The 23961-nt window shown below is 40.0% G+C and overlaps 1 protein-coding gene across 1 annotated transcript; it reads right to left on the bottom strand.

Moving 5' to 3' along the window:
* Window positions 1-468: 468 nt before the first annotated feature.
* SMC2 (structural maintenance of chromosomes 2) lies at window positions 469-23961 on the bottom strand. Its single transcript, XM_075263943.1, has 25 exons — window positions 23902-23961; window positions 20358-20542; window positions 19136-19285; window positions 18931-19053; window positions 18522-18560; window positions 17669-17779; window positions 17532-17576; window positions 16865-17098; window positions 15214-15363; window positions 14901-15134; window positions 13265-13424; window positions 13066-13183; window positions 12656-12794; window positions 12451-12570; window positions 11846-12050; window positions 11558-11693; window positions 10223-10347; window positions 9008-9201; window positions 8577-8720; window positions 8302-8496; window positions 7971-8171; window positions 6898-7014; window positions 6628-6788; window positions 3440-3587; window positions 469-827 (listed from the first exon to the last, which is right to left on the bottom strand). Exons 2-25 carry the CDS (start codon window positions 20523-20525, stop codon window positions 636-638), a joined length of 3609 nt encoding a protein of 1202 aa, XP_075120044.1. The 5' UTR covers window positions 20526-20542; window positions 23902-23961; the 3' UTR covers window positions 469-635.

Here is a 23961-nt window from a genome sequence, read left to right as displayed (position 1 = left end):
CACAGTTGTTCATCTTCTACATCAGCAGATACAATCTGAGAGTTCGCCCAATGTTTAATTGCTTAATCCTTGTGAAGATCCGCTGCGGCAGAAATCCAAGTGCCAGTCTCTTGTAAATGCATGTTGCATTCACAACCCATCAAAACATACTGTAGTCTGATAGGACGTGCCCAGTATTTTATTTGCACTTGTGGTACCATCCACTAAGTGTTTACAGCACTTGCCTACCAGTTACACACCACTCATCTGAGAGAACAAGGTAATATTTTCAGAGTTTATTCATACAAATCGAGGACATACCTGTAGAAAGTTTCCAATATAAAACACTCACAAAAAATACAGACGGCCCTGTTTTATTGTCAGGTGAAAAGCAAATTATATCTTTTCTAAACATTTTAGTAAAATAAAATCACCTTCATAGGTTATAAAGTTTATAGTGTAATAGATTACACATACTCCCCATTAGAACAAGAAAATATATACAGTGAGGAAAGAACAGTCACATCTTAAGGAATTCTAAAGACAAAAAGACAAAGTTAAATACAAGGGAAATGTTGTGGAGCCTGGCGTATGGAAGTTATATAGATCCACACATTCTGACTGTATAGTACATTAAAAGTCTCTGCTTAAAGCCTTTATGCATCTACTTGCATCCGGTTTCTTTTGTCTTTAGATTTGTTCTTGTCTGAACGCTGCTGACCGGTGGACGCTCCTCCATTTTGATTCTGAGCAAACCGTGCAACTGTAGACACTCCATCCACAAACTTAGTCTTGAAGAGGACATTGGCGTTGTTAAACATTCCATCTTTCAGGGAAACGACTATGAACTTTGGAGAGAAGGGGCCACAATTTGTTAGTCATGTAAAATGGCTAAAATAAGTGATTTTCTATGACAGTATTTGGGTCATTAATACATTTTGGATTATACTTTATTAACAAATGTTATACCCTCTGTGAAATCCTACATTGTTTTTAACTTTTTCCCTTGTTTCAATATTGAGAGCCGTTACTGCCTCTCACTGAATGTTTTACTGTGTATGAAACTATGGGAAGAATATGCAAATCCGCCTTCCATGATGTAATTAGGAAGACAGTTGCTGCCTCATTGTTGCAAACCAATAGAGGGCGCTCACTGGAATGTGCAAGCCTGTCTTAAGACAGGATTCCAGTGAAATAACCCAATAATGGCTGCTCCCTTTAGCCTCATGCCCGACCTTCCAAGAGGCCTTTGTTTAGCAATGACGCTGGGATTACCACCAGGTTATAGTCTCTCAATCGAGGACAGCTGTTTCGATCTGGTTGGACACCTATATGGTGGTCTCTCCCTAAGGAGTGACAATATCCCCCGAACCCTGTCTAAGCCTCTCACCTCTACCAGGTTATAGTCCTCTCTACATCGGGCTGATGAGATCCAACCAGATCGAAACAGCTGTCCTCGATTGAGAGACTATAACCTGGTAATAATCCCAGCGTCATTGCAAAACAAAGGCCTCTTGGAAGGTCGGGCATGAGGCTAAAGGGAGCAGCCATTATTGGGTTATTTCACTGGAATCCTGTCTTAAGACAGGCTTGCACATTCCAGTGAGCGCCCTCTATTGGTTTGCAACAATGAGGCAGCAACTGTCTTCCTAATTACATCATGGAAGGCGGATTTGCATATTCTTCCCATAGTTCATTACTGTGTATGGAGAAGGGTCTATAAAATTTTGAGAAAACTAGGGTGGGGGAGGGTCATTTCAAAGAGTTCTCTCTCAAAGATTATAAAAAAGGTACAAACTTGTTTTTGGAGTCATATAAAAGAGGAGATTCCCTAAAGGTTACAGTGTTGTATAAATTATTTCCAGATATCTCACAGGTTGAAAACACAGTCGGGAATTATTTTTTTTATATCTCATTATGTCGCTGAATATAAATATCCCTATTCCAACCAATAATCGCTCTGGAAATGACCTAGATAGCACTGCAGTTTCAACTGCACAGTGTCACATAAAAAAAAAAAAAAAAAAAAAAAAGAGAATGTCCTCTTTCATAAGTTTGTACGTTTTATAGTTTCCATGATATAACAGCTTAGTGACTACAGATGAGCGAGTACTGTTCGGATCAGCCGATCCAAACAGCACACACGCATTGAAATGAATGGACGTAGCCGGCACGCGGGGGTTAAGTGGCCGGCGTCAAAGCGGAAGTACCAGGTGCTTCCATTCATTTCAATGCGTGCGTGCTGTTCGGATCGGCTGATCCGAACAGTACTCGCTCATCTCTATTCTCTACATATTACACAGCCCCCTACTCTATACAAAGTAACTGTCAGTGAGAGGCAGAAACAGCTTAAGGGAAAAACTGTGAAAAAAAGGATTTCACAGAAAGGATCCACGATTTGTCAATTAAGTAGATTACCGTGCAACATTAATGAAAAATACTGTCAGAAAATCAAAAAAAATTGTCCAACAGTTTAATTACGCTTTAGCAATATAGCAGAGAGTTTAAAAAGCAGATAAACTGCACAATCATAATAACTTAAATGCATAAATGCAAATGAACTGGAAATATTACTCCATTTCAAAGCAAAGTGATAAACATTTCTCCATTTTGTGTTAAACCTTTACAAAACGCAAAGCAGCATAGGGAAAAATAGTGCAATACGTGTTAGCCAGAAAAGAAAGAAAAAGAAGGAGGTGGTGAATTGTATCCATGTAAGTGCTCAAAAATCCTGGTTTTATTGAGTCCTTTTTGACAAAAAGAGTACTGAATACTAACACCTGAATTTATGAGGCATGCACACAACAGTGATTGAACGGTACAGCATTAAGCGCGGCCCACAAAACAGACAGGAATAGTACCTGTCCTGAGTTTTGCCCATGGCCTGTGAAAATACACTGACTGTATGGGGCTTAAAAAAAAAAAAAAAGTAATTGATTAGTGTGCTGGCTGTGAAAAACATGGCTAGCACACTGACTGTGCACGTGGTTGTGCGGTGGGGCCTTGCATGGACACAGTTCACGCCTTCCATCAGACTGACTTCAGATGACTCAAAACCGTATGGAAAACGTTTAAGAAAAGGAAAAAAGTTTGGCGGACTGACTTCACGGCACTCATATGTCCACTGGCCAGCATTTAAAAGGTTATCTTTTTCAGTAGACTTCACTTTATGTAGAAAAGTAAGCTTCAACTTCCCCGGAAACATTTTATTATTCAAGTCCAAGTATTCTCAACCTTCCCCTATAGTTCAAGAAGTTCTATCCAGTACTAGTCTTTTGTGACTCCTTGTACCAGAAAACTGCACTGAAGAGTATTCAGTCCTAACAATGAAGTCATTCAGGATGATTCAAATACAGGGCGTTATACATGCGGGCAAACTTATTCAGCTTTTACCTATCCCCAAAGCTCAAAAATGGAAAGAAATAAGAGAGAAAAAGTTTATTATTACTGTTTAATATACCTGTGAATGTCTGAAATGCGTACGAAGCATCTGGCCAATATTCTGGGTATGTGAAAGGTCCAAGGCAGCATCAACTTCATCCAAAATATAAATTGGGGCAGGTTTGAAAAGCAACATGGCAAGAATAAGAGACAATGCCACAAGGGAGCTGAAAAATAATACAAAGTGCACAGAAACATTATTATAGAAGGAAATGTTAAGCTACTAAACTTAAAAAACCAAAACAACCCCCCCCCCCCAAAAAAAAAAAAAAAAACCATTACTGAAGACCACTGAGTTGCAGGCAATACTAGCGGCAGCATGAATGGTGGAGCAGGAAGCCAAACCCTTTCCCATTGTATTCAACTCCATCTGCATCCTGACATTGACACAGACAGACATCTTGTTCCGGATAGAGAACTTTTTACTGGTCACTTTTGGTCACTTTTGTCCTGGCACCAGTAGTAGACTCTTAATAGATAGCAGTTGGCTTGGAACAAGCTTCCAGGACAAAAATATGAGGTACCCAGTGTGCAATGCAATAATAGTACGGATATCAAATGGTGCACAAGTCATTTAACACAAACCATAACCACAAGCAAATAACTGGTTGATTAAAACAATTTATTTTTGCAAGAGAGACCTTTGGAACATGACTGGTCTGGTCTGCAGTCCCTCTCATAGCCCGGTCTTTTTGTTGAATTAATTCATACAAATCTGTCCAGTCTTGTTGAAATGAACAAATGCCCAATTTAGCACATTCAACTGCCATATCATACTTCTGCACTTGCTTCAAGGTACATAAGTGAATTGCACAGGCAATTTTTGCCTACTGACTGGGCAATCTCACAACCGAGAGATTAGGGCTCCGATGCCTCATGCTTTTCCCCCCCCTAGTGTCAACTGGAAGAGCAGAGTTTTAAACATATAAGAGAGCTCTGTGCTAAGTAAATGTGCCTGAGGTGCTGACCCCTGTTCTACCAGATGTAGTAAAGAAAACTACATTAACCATTTCCGGACCGCTCACAGACTATATACGTCCAGAAGTGGTTGCCTTGTTCTTTACCGATACGTCCTTGTGGTTTTGAACAGCTGCACAAAGTCGTGCAGCTGCTGAAACAGGAAGCCAGCTGTAACCTCAGCTAGAGCTCCCCTAGAGAAGGCAGGGAAGGTTCATTACCGTCCCAGTCTTCCCTGATCACTGTGTACACAGCACTCAATGAGCACTGTAAACACACAGCTGTGGGCACCGCCATTCTGTGGCTACCCTCTGAATCCAGCGGTCACATGATCTGCCAAGATCAGAGTCCGATGTTGCTGCTGTGTCCTACAGATCAAGCTCTACAGTAATGAGCAGGAGGCTGTATTCCTCCTGGAACTGGGGCTAAATGTACCAACCCCAGTTATGCTGTGTTCACACATCAGTATGCCATCCGTCCGTTTGAATTCAGTTTGACACTTCAAAACGGACTGATGCACATACTGATTGTATACTGACACCTTTTTATGCTGATAGCAAACGCTGTGCGCCCCCTAGAGGAGAGATAAGAGGATTAAAAGTAGCAATTGTAAACAAAGTAAAGATAAGGACGTATAATAAATGTTCCTGTGTCCTCCTTATCTCTACTCTCGGATGGATGGCATACTGATGTGTGAACATACCCTTACAGGGAAAAATAAGTCTCCCCGCCACAGCCCAAAAAATAAATACATTTAAAAAATAGATTAATAACACACCCTTATTACAAGTTCTAGCCCCACCTCCAACAACATTAAAAATTACCATAACGGAAAACAAAAATTATTTTAACTTTTTTTTGTAGTATTCTTAAAGTTTTTTTTATAGCATTTTGTGCTATTAAATAAAAAAAAAATGAAAAAAAGTGAAAAAACAAACGTTTTCCATCCTCTTTTGTTCATATTTTTCTGGGTATAAAAAAGAAAATTAAAACCTATGCAAAAAATAAAAAAACAACAAAATAAAAGCCTATGTCACCAAAACAAGATGCAGAAATTCGTTGAATAACTCAAATGATAAGTGTTAAAACCCGAAAAGGATTCTGGTCCTGAACCACAAATCGGCCTGGTACTGAAGTGGTTAGGTGAATTTAATCCCTTATCGACCAAGGGTGTAATAGTACATCCTTGGTCACATGGGCATGTCTGGAGAGGGCTCAGTATAATACAGCCAGGACCCACCACTAACAGCTACGAACATTTAGGTGCCACGGTCGCATTTAACGGTGGCATCTAAAGTGCCAAGGGTGTCGCCATCTTGGACCAATCGCCGCCCTCTGGATTGTCATGGATTGTACTATAGTATAGCAGTGAATACTATGAGTGATCAAACCACCTAGAGTTCAAAAGGTCTAAGGGAGTCTAAGAATATAAGTAGAAAGGGGAAAAAAAAAACAAAAAACAAAAAAAAAAAAAAACCACACACTAACCCCCCTCCCCCTATATCACAAATAAAAATAGACAAAAGTTAAACAAACATTTTAGGGATCCCCGTGCTCAAACAATGCAAACTATTAAACTATTTATCCCCATACGGTGAATGGTGTAGTGGGGAGTGTGTGTGTGTGTGTGTGTGTGTGTGGGGGGGGATGGGATAACCCATAATACTCACCTGTCCCCGATGCTCCAGTGTCTTCCCAGCACAGTCTGGTCCTCCTAATTCTTCTCAAAGTGAAACCACTCAGCAGCTGTGACGTACCAGATCCCCTCCACCGATACCGCTGATTGGCTTCAGGGTGACTACTGACGCTAATCAGCGGCTCAGAAAGAGTTCCTGGGATGTCATAGATAGTGACGTCACAAGCCCTTTACTGATGCTGGGAGGCACTGGAGCACAGGAGAGTATAATTTTTTTTTCACCACCCTTCGCCGATTTAAATTTTTTTTTTTTTTTTTATGTAGATCGTGAGCCCCCATATAGGGATCACAATGTACTTTTCTTTTTTTTTTTTTCTCCTATCAGTATGTCTTATTGTAGAATGGGAGGAAATCCACACAAACACGGGGAGAACATACAAACTCCTTGCAGGTGTTGTTCCTGGTGGAATTCGAACCCAGGATTCCAGCGCTGCAAGGCTGCAGTGCTAACCACTGAGCCACCGTGTTGCCCCCTAAAAAAAATATTTTTTGTGTACATTTTTGCCTGGACAATCCATTTAAAACAGAAAATGACAATTTAAAAGAATGATTACCGTTGCCCTCCACTTAGTTCTGTCAAATTTTCTTTCCATGTACTTCCCAAAGCAACTTTAAACTCCAGTCCATCCAGTACATTCTTTCCTTCCGGAGGGGCCAGCATAGCATTGGCCCCGGGTAAAAGTGTTGAAAAAATTGAACCAAAGTCTTTATTCACCTAGAAAAAGATAATACGCATCATTACTCCTCTGTGGTGAATACCTGCTAAGGAGAACATCTGACAAGAGCAAAACCCACAGCAAAGCCTTAACAATAGCGCCAATTACCTTTTGCCATGCAATATTCAAAGCCTCATTTTTCTTCTGATCTAGTTCTTTAATGGTGTCCAAAATCTTTGACTTGTCATTCTCCACAATCCTCTTCTTTTTCATCAAGTCATTGTACTACAGAAATAAAAGTGATTATGACTGGTTCCAAAGAGGAAAATATGGACATAGCTGTAAAATTACCAGGCTACAAATTGTCCTTTTAATTGTCTCATCAAATTGAGGCTGATCATTTATAGTCTAGTATCACTCAGATGGGGGACAACTATCAGAAGAGCCATAAGCAGATTGTCAGGCTGGTATAAAAAAAAATAAATAAAAAAAAAAAATATATATATATATATATATATATATATATATATATATATATATATATATATATATATATATATATATATATATACATACATACATACATACACACACACACACACACACACACACACACACACGTGTATAATATAAAAAAACATTTAAAAAAAGTGCTACACGGGCAACACGGTGGCTCAGTGGTTAGCACTGCAGCGCTGGAGTCCTGGGTTTGAATCCTGCCAAGGACAACATCTGCAAGGAGCTTGTAGGTTCTCCCTGTGTTTGAGTGGATTTTCTCCCATACTCCAAAGGTATATTGATAGGGAGAAAATAAAATGTACATTGTGAGCTCTATATGGGGATCACAATCTACATAAAAAAAAAAAAAAAAAAAAAAGGGGGGGGAGCTATGAATTTTGTTCATACATTACAAACTACGTAACGGCAGGCAGTATGTAGAATGCAGCTTTGGACTTAAACTCTTGCAAGGTTGGCAAGGGTTTCCAGAGTGCACAACCCACTGGTCACTAACTATGCAACATTAGCCCTATCATTGCCCTAGACCACCAGATATGCAGACATTTATTTTTCTCTGTCCTAGACACCAGGAATACTAACTTTAAGACCTTCTCAGTCCTAGACCACCAGTGTTGCAGACAACCTGTTCACATAAATCCATTAACTAATATAGCTAAATTAGTCACTCATCAATGGCCGACAAACAGCAATATTTTCTGTCGTTTTGGATCTTCCAGTCTTACCCTCTCTTCTGCTTGCGTTAACATATTCATTGCTCTCATGTTGACATTCCGACCCAGCTTTTCCTTCATTTCTTGCAGTTTCTGTAGTCTCTGACCTGCAGCTTTGGGATTGTTAGTTTTGAAGTCATAGGCTGTGTTTTCTTGGCCAAAAAGATGCTTCTCAGAAGAAATCCATTCATAGTCATTCAGCATTTTTGCAACCTTTTTGCAAACAGAGAGGTACAAAACATAGCTAAAAACATGACCATAAAACATTTAAAAAAAAATCTACATTTTTTCTTCTACATTTGCTGTATATCAAATAGCTGCTTGGTTTAGCAATAAGAGTTACCCTGGCAGCAGCGTCTGCACTGTCTTTTTTGTGCTTGCTGATATTATGTTCTAGCTCCTTTATTTTGAGCTGGGTGTCATTGTTGCTTTCCCTCATCTTGCCAGCTTCAGTTGATTTGCTTTTAATTTCTTTGTCATGACCCATAATAATTTCTTTTTGTTTGGCCAGTTCTTCCTGAGCTTTCTTCACTACTTCCTGCAATAACAAATACAGTACAATTATTATAGTATACAGTGTTTTCAAAACAAATATTTAGTTACCCAATACATTTATACCTTGTTTTTAGCAACTTCTGCCGCCATACTATCTACTTGCTCCTGGTAGCTTTTCATGGCTTCATCCACAGCTTCAACTTGCTGCTGGTAACTTGTTTGTTCTCTTTTTAGCTCCTCAAGCTCCAAAACAAGGGCATCAACTTCCTACAGCCAACAAAAAAAAACAATTGTTAAACCCTTAAAAGGGAGAAGAAAGTTTTCCGCATCCCAAAATATTTAAAAGTGGTTGTCTCAGCAAAACAACTGTATCTAGAATGAAAACTAGAATTCATCTAGAATGAATTTTAACTTAAGTAAATTAGAAGTTAGGCAGGGGAGGGGGTTTAGGCTAGGAGTTCATTTTTATTTTATCCCAGACAAACCTTTTAATATATATCCTGTCGATACCATTTCTAGGCTCCTTTCAATAAAAAGAAGAATGTGACACCAACCTGTTGCTTTTCTTTCATCTTCTTATTTGAAGCATCTGCTTTCTTCTTCGCTCCATCCAATTTTTGCTGTGCTTCCTTCAGTTCTTTCTCTCGCTCAGCCTCTGCATTTTTCATCTTGTGCTCAAGCACTTTATATTTTTCTTCTGCCTTTTTTTGGACCTCCTTGGTTTTCTTCAGAGTTTCCTCACATTCATCTATCATTACAAAAAGAAACGGTAAAATAAAAGATCTTGGCTCCGGTACCTCCCTAGAGGCACTAGCATTTAAGGGTGCACCCTAGGCTCATGGGTTTTAAAGCAGAGTTGCTGAAAAATGTGCCAAGATGAATGGGGGTTGGTGTGTAATAAATGAAGGAATACTCACAGTTTAAACTTTGCATAAATGATTACTACAGGTAATTCTAGGAAACCTTGTAATATAGCTTAGAGGAAAATGCCTATTCCTGCTCTTATCTGTCTGGCTTCACTGCTCACCCTGTCTACCAAAGTGACTTTCACTGTGAAAAAGTGCTGAAATCTCAGTTTCAAACTACACTGCAGGACTCCAATTACAAATGTCTATAGAGGTCTATGGGAGGCGGAAGGGATGTGGAGTGAGCAGGAGACTGACTGATGATGCAGCTGAATATGAAATGCAAAGTGCTTTACTCTCATCAATACTTCTTTATACATGTCCTGCATAAATATTTGGGAAGTTTCTGGTTATGAGAGCAAGTAGATTCTTCTCTACTCACTGTGTGGCAGCTAGTCACCGCCAACCAGTTCAGAGAGGAATACAAACTACAGATATAATATGTAGAAATAAAAACTGCTTAAAAAAATTGCAAAATAAGTCATGAGATGATTGAGATGACCAGAAATAGTGTTGTATCTTGTACACACATACATGATAGCTTATTCTTAAAGTCATTTAAAACAAACACTTTAAACCCCCTACTGTTCAAACACTGCAATTTAGGTACTTCCCCTCCAAAGTGTGTTTACTTGGATGAAATAAGGATTTTCATACACCCCATAAGACCTCTGCAGTCCGTGCTGGACTAAAGACCAGTGATTGGCTGTAGCAGTTATGTAGGAGACACTAAAGTGTGCAAACTAAACACAAGTAACAACAATGTTCCAGCAGGGGATTTAACCTGCAAGTTTAGCTTTTATTATTAATCTAATTTTTAAACATCTCCATTTCATTTTTTGAATAAAAAATAAAAATTCTCACCAATAGTTTGTTTAAGTTGATCCAATTCTTCTTGCTGTTTGTGATAGGAGCTTTGTTGTAATTTAGTTTGAAGGAGATCAGCTTCTTCAGACTTCATCTCCCATTGCTGTTTTAACTGCCGATACCTGTAAAAAGGAAAAAAAATGCCATAAACTGAACAAAGTTGCAGTGAAATCTTTAAAGTTCTTCCATGAATAGGAGAGACATTGCTTTTCCCAGACAAACACACAACCTACACCATGGTTCAACATTAGAGACAACCTCTTGGACACAACATGTAAACTATCTAATATGGAGTAGGCACCACCCTCCTGTTACCTTAACAGCTCTGAACCGTTAGGGCTCGTTCACACGGGGCAAGAGTGGGTGGATTATGGTGCTGAATCCACATCATAATCCGCCCCCTCACAATGGAGGTCTATGTAGACCGTTATCGCTCTTTTTTTCCGTGATCGGCAACATGCCGCTCACGGAAAAAAGAATCGACATGCCCTTTCTTCAGGCGGATGCCACGGCTGATTCAGCTGCGGCATCCGCCTCACGACACCACCCTCCAGACTAGGCCCATTCATTTGGGCCTAATCCAGAGCAGAAAGTCGCAACAGGATGCTGTGCTCTGCACCGGCATCTCATCACAGCAGCCGCGACGGAATATGCACAGTGGAATTCCCGTGTGAACTCAGCCTTAAGGTTTGGACTTCACAAAATCTAAAAAATTATGGAGTGGCATGTGGCAGCCTGCTAGATTATTTCCTTTATAGGGCCTACATTTCAAAAGAAACATCCACATGAAGGTCAAGACCCAAGAATTATCTGCAGAACATTGCTCGTAGATTCTGTCTCCATCTGATTACATCCTTCCCATGGTGCATCTTGGAGTCATCGCTTTTTTTTTTAATCATGTAAGTAACCCACATGCACCTGACTGTTCACATGATGCAAAAAGAACTGTGGTTCATTGAACAGGTGATGTACTCCATGTCTCTATGTAAGGTCAATAATAGACTGCTTTAGAGGTTGAAAAGAGACAGCATGGAAACTGATCATGAACAGCCATGTAATCCCATACATGACAAGCTGCAATACACGGTGTTCTCTGAATTGTTCAGTCAGCCTTAATGTTTCCAATAACCTGAGCTACAAGACCTCTACTGTGAAATCTGACCAGAAGGGCTAGTCTTCACTGCCCACATGCACAAGTTAACTAAGTGCACCCAAGACTGCCTCCTGTTCACTGTTGGTCCTTCAATGGACCATTTTTATGTTAGATTCTAACCACTAGGTATCATTCATTAATAAAGTTCAACCTTCATTTCACTAAATTGAATACTGAACCTTTCAGCTGTATTCTTCAGAGAAGTCAGCTCTTTTTCCACTGTCTGCAGTTCTGCTTCCTTTGCCTTCAATTCATCCTGGATATCTTTGATCTCCTGTACCTTGGATAACACAGATGGGGCCTGGGAGCGGGCACCTTAGGGTACAAAATTATAAAATACCAATTCTTGTGTATGATGCATTAGTTTTCATTGTATAATAGATAATAGATAAGTCATAATGCAAAGAAAAAAAAAACAAAAAAACTACTAAACTCCAAGTACAAAGCATTATACTGAATGAAGTTACCTCCACTAAGAGTTCCTTGTGGATCAAAAGTATCTCCTCCAAGAGTTACAGTTTTAGTTAGCACTCGCTTGTCAAAGGTCACCTTTTTAGCATTGTCCAGTGTGTCACAGACCAAGGTTGTTCCAAACACATACTCCATAGCTTTTTGCAGTTCTGACTCATATCCAACTAATGTAAGGGCAAGGTGAACATTGTCAGCTCCAACCTACAAAAAAATAAATAAATAAAAAATCTGTTTTTTTTACTTATCCAGAACAGAATTTACATAACCATCAAATTAATGCAAATGGGTATTCTACTAAATAGATCATAACTGCCAGATCTGTGGGAACGCACAAAGAGGGGCCCTGTCTAGAAGTTAAATCACTTGTTTTCAGATTTTCCACAGAGTTAGAGAAGCATCCCACATTCAACTACTACTGGCTACGGTCCTGATGCTAGGTGAAAGGATGACATGGCAACTACTGGGGGTTCCAGTGCTCAGACCCCCACTGATCTAGCAGTTATCACCTATCCATCCAGAGAATGTGTGATAAAATTATTTTACCAGAATACTCTTAGTATATCTGCTGTCTCATCATTTGGATAGGCGCTGAAATACATACCAGATTTTTGGCAACATTAATGGTATCGTCTCCAATACGGCGTGCTGAAATTTTATTGAGTGGAATGATTGTAAGTCTCCGCTTTAATTCTCCTTTTTCTAGCAATTTTTTACCTGTAACCTAAAGTATATAGAAATTATTCTGGTGGATTCCACTTTGATATTTTACCTAAAGTACAGATTACAGTACAAGAAGTGCAAGTTACCTCTGTATCGACCACAACATTGTACAGCCGTCCTCCAGCCACTACTTCTAAGGCTGTTGCAGTAGAAGTGTCTTTCATAGAGAACAATGTAGCTACAAGACCCTTCACGCGGTTTTTATCCCAACCCTTTTCTGGGTCCCTATTAAGACATAAGAGGACAGTAAAAAATAAAAACTTAACACACCCTTTTGCCTAAATTCAATCTTTTGACAGTATCGACAGATTGAATATATGCTAAACATAAAATCATATGACTTCTGGAGTAAATTGTTATTTTCTACTGTACTATGGGTTCATTCTGCAAAGCAAGAAAACAAAAAAAAAAAAAAAAATACTGCAAGAAAGTTAAAACTTAAAATTTTGAATAGCAATTCTCTATCTATCTATCCATCTATCATGTGCCGACATACCTATATTCAAAGTGAAGGTTGGAAAAGCGAGCCATTAGCGACTCATAGGTCTCCCTCAGGCGGCCTACATTCCGAGCCAGCTCCCTGCGCTTTTCCAAAAGTTGCTCCTCTTTTCCATCTAAATGTAAAGAAGAATTCAAAATTAAATTATTACCCAGGTTTTCAAAAATTATAACTCATGTTAACGCAGAGCTCATACCTTCATAGTTAAGTTTCTTCATTTCAGCTTCAAGCTTCTCCTTGTTTTTCTTAACAGCTTCAAATGCCTCATTATCTTTCTTGTAGCCACTGTCCATCTTCTTTACCTCAGTCTGCTTGGTTTTCAGTTCCTGCTGTGCATGTTTCAGTTTCATTTGAGCCTGAAAATTGAATATTACATATTTCTTTGAATTCTTTACTCATCCAAATAATCAAACTCAGCAATTCCTTCAATGCTGTGATAGTTATATCAATACAAGGATAAAAGATGTGCATAAAGTACCGTATTTTTCGGACTATAAGACGCACTTTTTTTCCCCCAAATTTGGGGGGAAAAGAAGGGTGCGTCTTATAGTCCGAATGTGGCGCCGCATCCGCTGTAATAGAGAGGCGGAAGCCGGCAAGTGATAGACGCCATTACAGGTGCCGGGGCCTGCGACATCGCTGCGCTCCTCTGCCCTGCATGAAGCCAGCAGCGGGAGGAGTGATGCTGCTATTCCGCTCCTCCGTCCCCCCGCCGCTGGCTTCATGCAGGGCAGGGCAGCGATGTCTCAGGCCCCGGCGTCTATCCCTCCCCAGCATCCGCCTCTCTAGTACAGCGGATGCCGGGTCAGTATCCGTGGCCCCTTCTCCTCCGGGGCCGGTCCCCACCGGCCCCATACCTGTAAAGTTGCAGGCCGGCTCCTGCACGGCGATATCGCAGGAACCGACCTGTTCGGGTGACAGCCGGGAGCCTAATGAGGCTCCCAGGCCTGTCACTGCTATATATTAGTATTGCGGCTGGGTCTATGACCAGCCGTAATACTAATAGACAGAATGTCCCATAGACGGCAATACAGTTGTATTGCCGTCTATGGGACTTGCAATCAAGTGACCGCAGGTTCAAGCCCGGGGGGGGGAAGGGGAATAAAATAGTAAAAAAAAAAAAAAAAAGCTTTAAAAATATATAATAAAAATATGAAATAAATAAAAGTTCTAAATCACCTCCTGTCCCTAGAATATATATATAAAAGTAGAAAATCATATATCATAAACCACCGGTTTTTTTTTTCAATAAAAGGTGATCTAAGAAATAGATATTCCCCAAAATGGTATAACTAAAAAATACTTCTGGCCCCGCAAAAAAAAAAAAACACTCTATGCGTCCCCGTACAGCTGCAGGGTCACCTGTCAATGTGGCCTTGCAGCTGTTGCTAAACTACAACTCCCATATATTAAATATTTTACCAGTTTTTGCTTCAAAATTTTTTTCCCCTATTTTCCTCCTCTAAAACCTGTGCGTCTTATAGTCCGAAAAATACAGTATTTTTTTTTTTTATGTCAGCTGCTCAGCGCCATCAGAATCTCCAAGAATGTTGTCATCCATAGCCACTAGGGCACGTTATTTACTGCTGCAAAGCTGACAGTGCCCCTGTTCTTTACCACCCCTTCACTCACAATGCAGAGCCCCAAAGGTCCCCTTTAAAATGCTTCACTAGCAGCAAATCCCTATGTAAGGCCGGTTTCATTTTTTTTAACTTGATAATACATCAAAATTGGTACAAACTTGAAAGAATACAACTGCAACAAATACTTTTTCATTAGTGTTATTCCACATTTAATTTTTTCTCCAAAAATTCTCTCTCTAAGAAACATACCTGCTTGGCCTCAGTTTCTGCTTTGCTCATGTCATTCTTGCAACTCATCATCTGTCCTGCTAGTGTAGCCTCCTCACCATCCTCATTACTGGACAGACCTGCGGACACTGCATTGAAGTGTTGCTGTGCAGCAGTAAGGGCCTCTGTATCCTTTTGATTGGTCTCCTGTAGGGTGCTAAAGCTGTCCGTAATCTTCTTTATTTCCTTTTCTTTGTTAGTCAAAGTCTTGGCATCCTTTAAAAAGCAGTTAGAAGATTATGCAATCTCTATACAGAACGCTTAAGATTAGTCAGTTTTATTTTCTCAGTCATACCTCTTCCATACTTTTGAGCAGCTCCTTGCGTTTCTTCTCTTCACCTTTCAAGTTTTGTTTCTTCAGATCCAATGCACTCTGGGTTTTAGCGTCAGCTCTTTGAGCTTCAGAAAGACCTTCTTCTAGTGCACGTAATGCACCTCCAACTTCCTTTAATATAAAAGGTGGAATATATTATTATAGATGAAAGTCACGTTATTCCAATTTACAGGTAGTTTACCAGTCGTATAAACTACACCACGCCAACATTAGATTGCTATAAGTAAAATCTCTTTCATACACAATACTAATAGATGCCACTGTTACTCATGTGAGGCTATGATGTGCCTTGAATAGCTAAGGTAAAGAACAGCTCTATATAAGCACAATATTTATTTCCGATTAGCTCTGTATACTAGAACATCCATTATAAGCAAGAGGGATGATATGGGATTTAGTTCTCTAGAGGACAACTGAACACTTTTAGTCAGGTATACCGACAAATTATAGATTATAGCGTCTCCTAGCAGCTAAACAACCTTCAGAAAATTTATTTTCAATGGAAATCTCTAATAAAAAAGGGTTTTACAAAACAAATGTGAGGTAGTGGAGCAGTGAGAAGGTTCACAATGAGGAGCTGCCCAAGATAGATGTGAAACATTATCACAGCCTGTGAAAAGCTCTTTGAGACTAAGCATTTCAAAGGAAAGGACAGCAATCAATTAGGTGACTAAAGAAGTTAAAGATATTAAAAGGGGTTGTCCAGGTTAAAATATGTAATAATTTTTTTTTCCCTTCTCTCCTCCCCTGGCCCCTAACTTAAAAATAATAAATAAAACGAGCGCAACACACAGTGCTCCGTCCGGTTCTGCAGCTCCATTATTTTCCTCCAGTGAAAGTTACTGAGTGACTGCTGAGGGAAATTAACGGCCTTAGCGAAGGACATAGGAAGTCACTACATGTGATTGAAGACCAATCAGTGGCTTCAGTGGAAGGGACCTGGGATGTCATAGCCAGAAAGAAATGCCACTGCATGAAGACAGCAAAGCAGAATGAATGGACCACGCTGGGAGGACAGAGAATGTGGGGGTTTTTTTGTTTTTTTTTTTACGTCCCCCAGCCTACTTAAAAATAAAATTTAAGCCTGGATAACCTCTTTAAGGTCAGTTATGGAAAAACTGCTGAAACAAAGCCAGAAGGCGGCTCTCGAAATGGACCAAGTACATTCTAAAGAATGGCAAAGAAAACAATCATCCAAAAGAAAGGGGAGACTGTTCATTGCTGTACACCAGGACTCTAGTGGATGGCACGGATTTTAATTCCAATATCACTACCAGTTCGAAGAAGAAGAAGGGTGCCAAGCCTCTGAGCGTCTAAGCTGGTGTTGGTAAAGTTATAAGAGGGTAGGATTAGGTGCTTCTTATAGGAGAAAAGCACAAAAAGCCAAACCTGAAGTTGAACCAGATGGTCTATGGTAAAAAACCTGATACCAAAACAACCTAACCCTAAGATCTTCTTTGAAGTTGAACTGGTTTATATTGAAGAGCCTTATACAGTTTGGTCACGAAACACTATGTGAAAATCCTGTTTACAGACCTGCTGCCAAAGTCCATTGTAAAGAAGCGTGACCTTTTCAAACTTTGAAAAAATAAATAAATAAAACCAGTCATACCTTGTCTCTCTTCTTCTCCAGCTCTGCTATCTCTTTACTCAGTTCTTTCACCTTCCGTTCATTCTCAGACATAGTCTCCTGAAGTTTTTGAATAGAATCCTGCATTTCCTTTAGTTCCTCAGCAGAACGCACTTTGGTCTCCTCAGCACAAACAAATTGATAGGCCACATACAGGCGGCTCAGATGCTCAATTTCTCTTGTGATCTTCTGGTATTCTAAATAAGAGGATCTTTCCTGTGAAAACACCACAAGAAAACAATGACACCCTAAAAATTTGTCTAATTGCATATAAAAATGTATTAAAATCATTTGGAGATTTACATGGTCTATTAATGAATATGGCTACACGCAAAATTATTCTGGGATAGAAACAGAAATGGTTCCTTATTGCAAATCCCCAATACCAGGGTTTTCCTTAAAATCACTATATAGGCAAAAGTATCACAATAATACTAGAAGGAGTAAAAGTCTCCAAAATTTGGTGTACTAGTTATACCAATGTCCAAAATTCTGATAATTTTATAAAACGTTTTATATGTAAAAGTTCCTGTGAAATTTGTGCATCACTTAATTTCCTCACTTGCACCAGCTGTTTTTTTTTTTTGTACAACACTAACTATTAACTATTCCATGTAAAAAAAGGATCAAACAAGTAGTTTACACTTACCTCCTTCAATTTATGAATAGTTGGAGTGATCTCTTCCTCCAGGATCTAGGAAACAATACACATCACCTTTCAGGCCTGTTTTACATTTGAAATCATTTAATAAACTGTTTGAGTGTAGCAAGAAAACTAAAATTTACCGTCTGGATTTCCTTCAGCTTGGCTTCCTTTTTCTCAATAGTTTTCTGAGCAGCCACTTTTTTGCATTCATACATTCTGGTGCCTGCAGCTTCTTCAATCATAGCTAGAATCTATTACAAAATAAGAAACACAATCTACAATGTGGGATTCCTTAAAAGCAATATGTTGTGTATAAAAATTTGATTTGCATCTTAAAAGGGGTTGTCTGGGACATAGATTTTTATGGCCTATCCCTAGGATAAACGATAAGTATCTGATTCGTGGGGGACTAACTGGTGACCCCTTCTGGCACCCGTATTATACATAACATGGGCCCAAAATAAGATAGCTGCAGCCCGTGTAGTGGCTGAGCACTGCTACTGAAGCTCAGCTCCTATTGAAGGCCATGAAAAGCCCTTTAAAACAAACCTACAATTATAAAAATGTTTCAAAATGAACAGGAAACTTGTTATAGCGTTTATTCCACTTATCCTCTTCCTTCCCTTGGACTCATTTCATATCTCTTGTGTCTAGCCTCACGCACAGAAGTCCATGGAGAATGGAGTTGGGGGGTGGATGGCTAGTAATTGACCTATTGTCTACTCCCTACTAAACAGAATTTGAAGAGCTTTCGAACCCAGTGTAACAAAGTTTAGTAACTGCCAGAAAACTGGTGTAAATCAAATAGGGCCACAGAAGGCCATCATAACACCCTGTCGGGAAATAACAAGGGCAGCATTAACACACCACTTCAGCACTACGTAAAAGTCACATTTAAACATTCACGCAAGCAGTTCTACAACTAGCATCTTGTATTTTTTTATTCTTAATGAGGTTTGCTGCCCTTGTAGCAAGACAGACAACATTATTTACCTCTGGAGGCTTCATATTCAAAACTTTTGTTATCCTGCCCTGAAAATATATACATAGAAAAATTACATATGAGGTGAAATTGACATGACTTTGAAATGTACTAGAAATACAATTTATGGAAATAGGATATAACGCAAAAGCTGTAGTGTAACATCTGCAATTAAACCTAATACAATACACTATAACGAATACACAGTGTGCAGATTAGAAATTTTATTCACCAGGGTTTTGGAAAGCAGATATCACTGACTGATGGACCTTAATAGTGTAAGGCTATCACTTTACAGAGTTGGGGGGGGGGGGAAGACATTTTAACATCTAACGGTAAAGCTTCTTGATTTTTTATAGCAGCACAGTTCTATAGCATAAAAAGCATGATAGCATGCAAAAATGACAATACAATACATACCTGCATGATAAGGAAGTGAGGATTATTAACATTGAGACCAACAGAGCAGAAAAGATCTTGCACACGAGTGTTGTTTGCATTAACTCCATTAATTAAATATTTATTTCTGCCACCAATGACAACCTTGAAAAGAGAAAGGGTATAACAATCTAAGAAAAAAAAAAATTAATACTTGAGTCAGGACGTAGGGTAAAATATTACTTACCTGTCTTGTCACAGTAATTTCATCATGTGCCTCAAATCCTAGAGGGCTCTGCTTTTTGTCAAGATTCTCGAAAGTAATAGATACTGTAGCTTTAGTTATTCCAGCTTGACCATTTTTATAAACAAGATCTTGCAAGTTGGAGGCTCTTACCTGAAAAAATAAAAGAGAAAAAAAAACATTTTATACATTCAAAAATCTTACAAATAGTGACGTAGCCTAAATATTGGAAACCGTATACATTTATTCTGACATGTCACATATTTGTGTGCAGTGCATGGTATTTATTATAGTGCATAACCATTATTGTATCTCAATAACATACACTACTGTTTGCATACATAGAGCCTGGAATGTACCTGAATTGTTGTATGGTAATATATTGGGGAGATATTCTTCCCAGAACCAATGCTTCTACAATACGTTATCCCATGGAACAAGGCTCAATTGTTTTTCCCTTTCACATAACAGAGAAAAGTTTTTCTGACGTTTAGCCTTCATATATGATGTCTCGTCACATTTTGCATTTCTGTCGAAGGCTGTGGGCTTGTACAATAAAGAAGAGTCTGCCCCCTCCCTTATATCTACTTGGTTCACTTACATGTAATTTTGCTTTGGCTGAAAAAGACACAGCGAAATCTGCAACAAAAAATGCTGCCTTTCCACAGTATGAGGCCTTAGAGACATTTTTCAGAAGGAAAGCAGCAACATTTTTAATTAAAAGTGCATTATATTTTTATCCAGAATAACACACTTTATTAAATGAGACTAGGTTATCTGAAAAATTAGAAACCATTTTGACGGGATAGATCATCACTAAAAAGGGGTCATGAGATTGAAAATGCGAGCTATCACTCCATTCAATGTCTATGGAACTGACAGAGAAGGTCAAAAACATCACTGTACAATGCTGACAACAGCCCATAGACTATGAATTAAGCAAAAGGGCAAATGCTTGAATGCCAACCTGTTCAAACTAATTCTCATTGCGGTCATGCAGATGGAAGTCTCAGGACTCTATACAATTATCGAGTGGGTCTCAGAGTTCGGGTACCTAACCACTTATCTCTCCACAAGATGTACATTATGGTACAATCCCTTTAAGTCTGTGCGTGAATTGAGTTTGGAGGAAGCTTAATTATGGCCATGTCAGGGAGGCCATAGAGTAGACAAAATGGTACAAATCTTTTTATCCCAATAGAAAATTCATATACATATAGTTTACCTGTGTAAGATTGGAGATTCCAAGGAGGAAGCAAATGGAATCCAGGATATTGGACTTGCCACTGCCATTAAGTCCAGTAATGGCATTGAAAAGTGGATCAAAGCCATTGATCTCTGTTCTCTGAGCATAGGACTTAAAACCCTCAATAATAATGGACTTTATATGCATCTTTTTGTTCTCGCTATCTGTAAGAGAAACAAATGTATCATGTAAGAGATGCATGGCATTTACAGTAACAGCATTTGAAATGCAACAATTCTGAAATAATACATTTACAGAAGAAAAAGGTATGCAGTGAAGCAGGCACTCAGTCATGGCACGCAGCATAAACCATAATTGGTGGCCATAGTCAAGTGATTCATCGATCACGTGCAGAAAATAATGCAGCTGACTTACAAGTTACACATTAGGAGGCTTTATAAATATATAGTATCTCTACACAGTAGAATTCAGTTCAAAAGTCATATACTTTCTCCAGCACTGCTGGTTTCTGATCAACCACTTAGTGAGCACCAAAACACTTTTATCGGCAACCACTAAGGAGATTTAGTGGGCCCAAAAAAAATTGATGACCTATCCTAAAGTTATTATTTTTTATATATAATTGGGCATGCTGGAGAAATTTTTTGTTTTTTTATCCTAAAGTTAGGTCATTAATATCAGATCTGTGGGGGTCTGACACCAGGCACCTCCATTAGAGATGAGCGAACAGTGAAATGTTCAAAGTTCGATTCAAGTAGCCACTCAATACTCGACTGTTCAATCGAACCCCATTATAGTCTTTGGGGAATAATTACTCGTTTAGGGGGAAACCACTATTCGACTCAGGAGGGTCACCAAGTCCACTATGACACCCCAGGAAATGATGCCAACACCCTGGAATGCAACTGGGACAGCAGGGGAAGCATGTCTGGGGGCATCTAACATGCCCAAGTCACTGTATTACGTCAGGATCCCCTGTCAGCTTGCGAAATGCGGGAGCTAAATTTTTTCCAATAAGAATGCATTGACCAGCGTTGATTGGCCGAATGCCATACAGAGTACAGCATTTGGCCAATCAACGCTGGTTCTGCCGGAGGCTCGTCTGTGAGGAGTCGGAGTCTAATATCGGACCAGAATGGAGACTGCTGTGGACCGATCTTAGACTCCGCCTCCTCCGGCAGAACCAGTGTTGATTGGCCGAATGCTGTACTCTGTATGGCATTCGGTCAATCAACGTTGGTCAATGCATTCCTATGGGAAAAAGTCAGCTCCCGCATATTGCAAGCTGACAGGGATCTCAACCAGATAGAGCTCCAAAGAGCTGTGTAAGTGACATTCCCACCTAAATAAAGGTAATCCCTAGCTAACTCTGCCTGTACAGCTATCCTTGTCTCACAGTCACATAGTTCACAGTCTCATATGACTCAGATATTAAATCCACTATTCGTATAAATTGGAGGTCACCTGAATTAGCCAGCGAATTACTTTTTCCGATTTTCTTTCAATGCCTCCGTTGTCGTAGTTCCTGTCTCACCTCCCCTGCGCAGTTATTGGTGCAAAAAAAGCGCCAGGGAAGGTGGGAAGGGAATCAAATTTTTAGTGCGTTTGTCACCTGGTGTTCGACTGGAATCGAATACATCTCAAACAGCCTGATATCCGATCAAACATGTACTCGATCGAACGCTGTTCGCTCATTTCTAACCTCCATCAATTAGATGTTCTTAGACCTGGTTCACATCTGCGCTTGGTAATCCATTTGGGAAGTTCGCATGGGGACCAAACCCCTGAACGGAATACCGAACACATTGGCAAGCAGAGAGCTTATGAGAGCACCTGGACCCCATAGACTATGGGGGCAGAAAAGTACTTCACGATCTACTTTCATGTCCACATGACTCATGCTAACAGAGTGCGGAAAGCACACGGACCCCATCATAATCTATGGGGTCTGTGTGCTTTCACTGCTTATCGATGCCTTCGGTATTCCGTTCGGGTTGTCCCTATGCAGACTCCCGTAACGGATTACCAAACGCAGGTCTGAACGAGACCTTAGCAGGTGATATACAGAGAATGAAACAGAAAGCAGACTGTACTCTATGTAGTGGCAGAAAGGAGTCACTGCAGCTTATGCCAAGTTCATACTATAGACTATAATGGAGTTGACTAGTTTTATACTGAAATCCATGGAAAGAAAAGTCCTCCTATGGAGACTCCAATACATGAGTCCCCCTGCGAACTTCCGGTTGGCACATGCGCAATGGAAGGGCGGCAAGAAGACTTCCTGTTCCTTAGTGAATTAACCAGGGCTGGGTATGTACTTCAGGGTATGGTCCTCGGGTTACGACGAGCCTGCTGCAGAACCTCATTTTCTGAATGCTATACAGTGTATAGCATTCGGCAAATGAAGGCTGATTGTGTAGCAGGCTCGTCCTTGCTACGAGCAGGTAAGTATGCTGTTACCAGTTGACTTTTTCTCATTGAAATGAATAGACCAGCGTTGATTGGCCAGTGGCCAGTGGTTTGGCCAATCAACGCTGGTTCTGCCAGAGGCTCGTCTGAGGAGGCGGAGTCTAACATCGGACTATTCATTCCAATGAGAAAAACTCTTGCCTGCCCGTAGCAAGGACGTGCCTGCTGCAGAATCAGTGTTCATTTGCCGAATGCTATACATATATATAGCATTCGGCAAATGAATATATATACTGTATAGCATTCAGCAAATGAGGTTCTGCAGCAGGCTCGTCGTAACCACGAAACAGTATGCCTATACCCCTGCTAGACATGGCAAACTCTCAAAACCGGAAAGAGATCTTCGACCGGAAATAGGAAGGGCGGGACTTAATCCTTTGTTATTGTTGTCAAAGGGGGACTCATGTATACGGATGTGAGCCTGGCCTTAGGTCGCATTCAAATAAAATGGAGCTGATCAGGACAAAAGAATGAAAAAAAAAAAAAAAGTTGTGGAACAGGCACAGAAACTGCTGTGGAACCTGCATGTTTTACAACAGGACTCTGTTCTCGCTTTTACCCTAAGTGTCACAAAGAGTGAAATATGTGCTGAAAAAACTGCAAGAAAGTGACGTTACACATATCACATCTGCACTGCAGGTCAACTGCTGATTTTTTTTTCTCCCTTCAGTGTATGAATGAGATTTGTCAGAATCTCCCCTGAAAAACCACATCATATATGCTGCAAGTATGATTAACACATCACAAGGTTTGCCATTCAGGAGTCCAGGAAAGAAGGGTGTCCATCTCTGTGGGAGCTTTGACAGCTGCCACACTGATTATCACCTAGCTTTCTCTGAACATGACAAGATGTAGGAAGGTAATTGAACAAGTATAGCTGTGGTAAGTCTATAGGTAGATGCTGATGCTGCTGCAATGCTCTAAACAAGACTGACAATATAGTGGCCATCAACATGAGCTGTGTGGTCAGTCAGTGATAGCCACCATTCAGTCCACAGATGAAGCATGGCCATACCACCCTGCTCTTACAGCACTTTGTAATGAGCGCCCGCACAGCCGAAACACGGGCACATGCCCTGCGAATCACACTCACCACAAGGTCTGGGGCTCGGAACTTCACTTTCAAGCTGAGCGCTGTTTTCGCGCCCGGTAG

The sequence above is a fragment of the Leptodactylus fuscus genome, chromosome 1 (assembly GCF_031893055.1).
Source record: "Leptodactylus fuscus isolate aLepFus1 chromosome 1, aLepFus1.hap2, whole genome shotgun sequence".
Classification (NCBI taxonomy): domain Eukaryota; kingdom Metazoa; phylum Chordata; class Amphibia; order Anura; family Leptodactylidae; genus Leptodactylus; species Leptodactylus fuscus.
The sequence above is the reverse complement of the archived record's forward strand: the minus strand, read 5'-3'. Positions and strand labels throughout refer to the sequence as shown.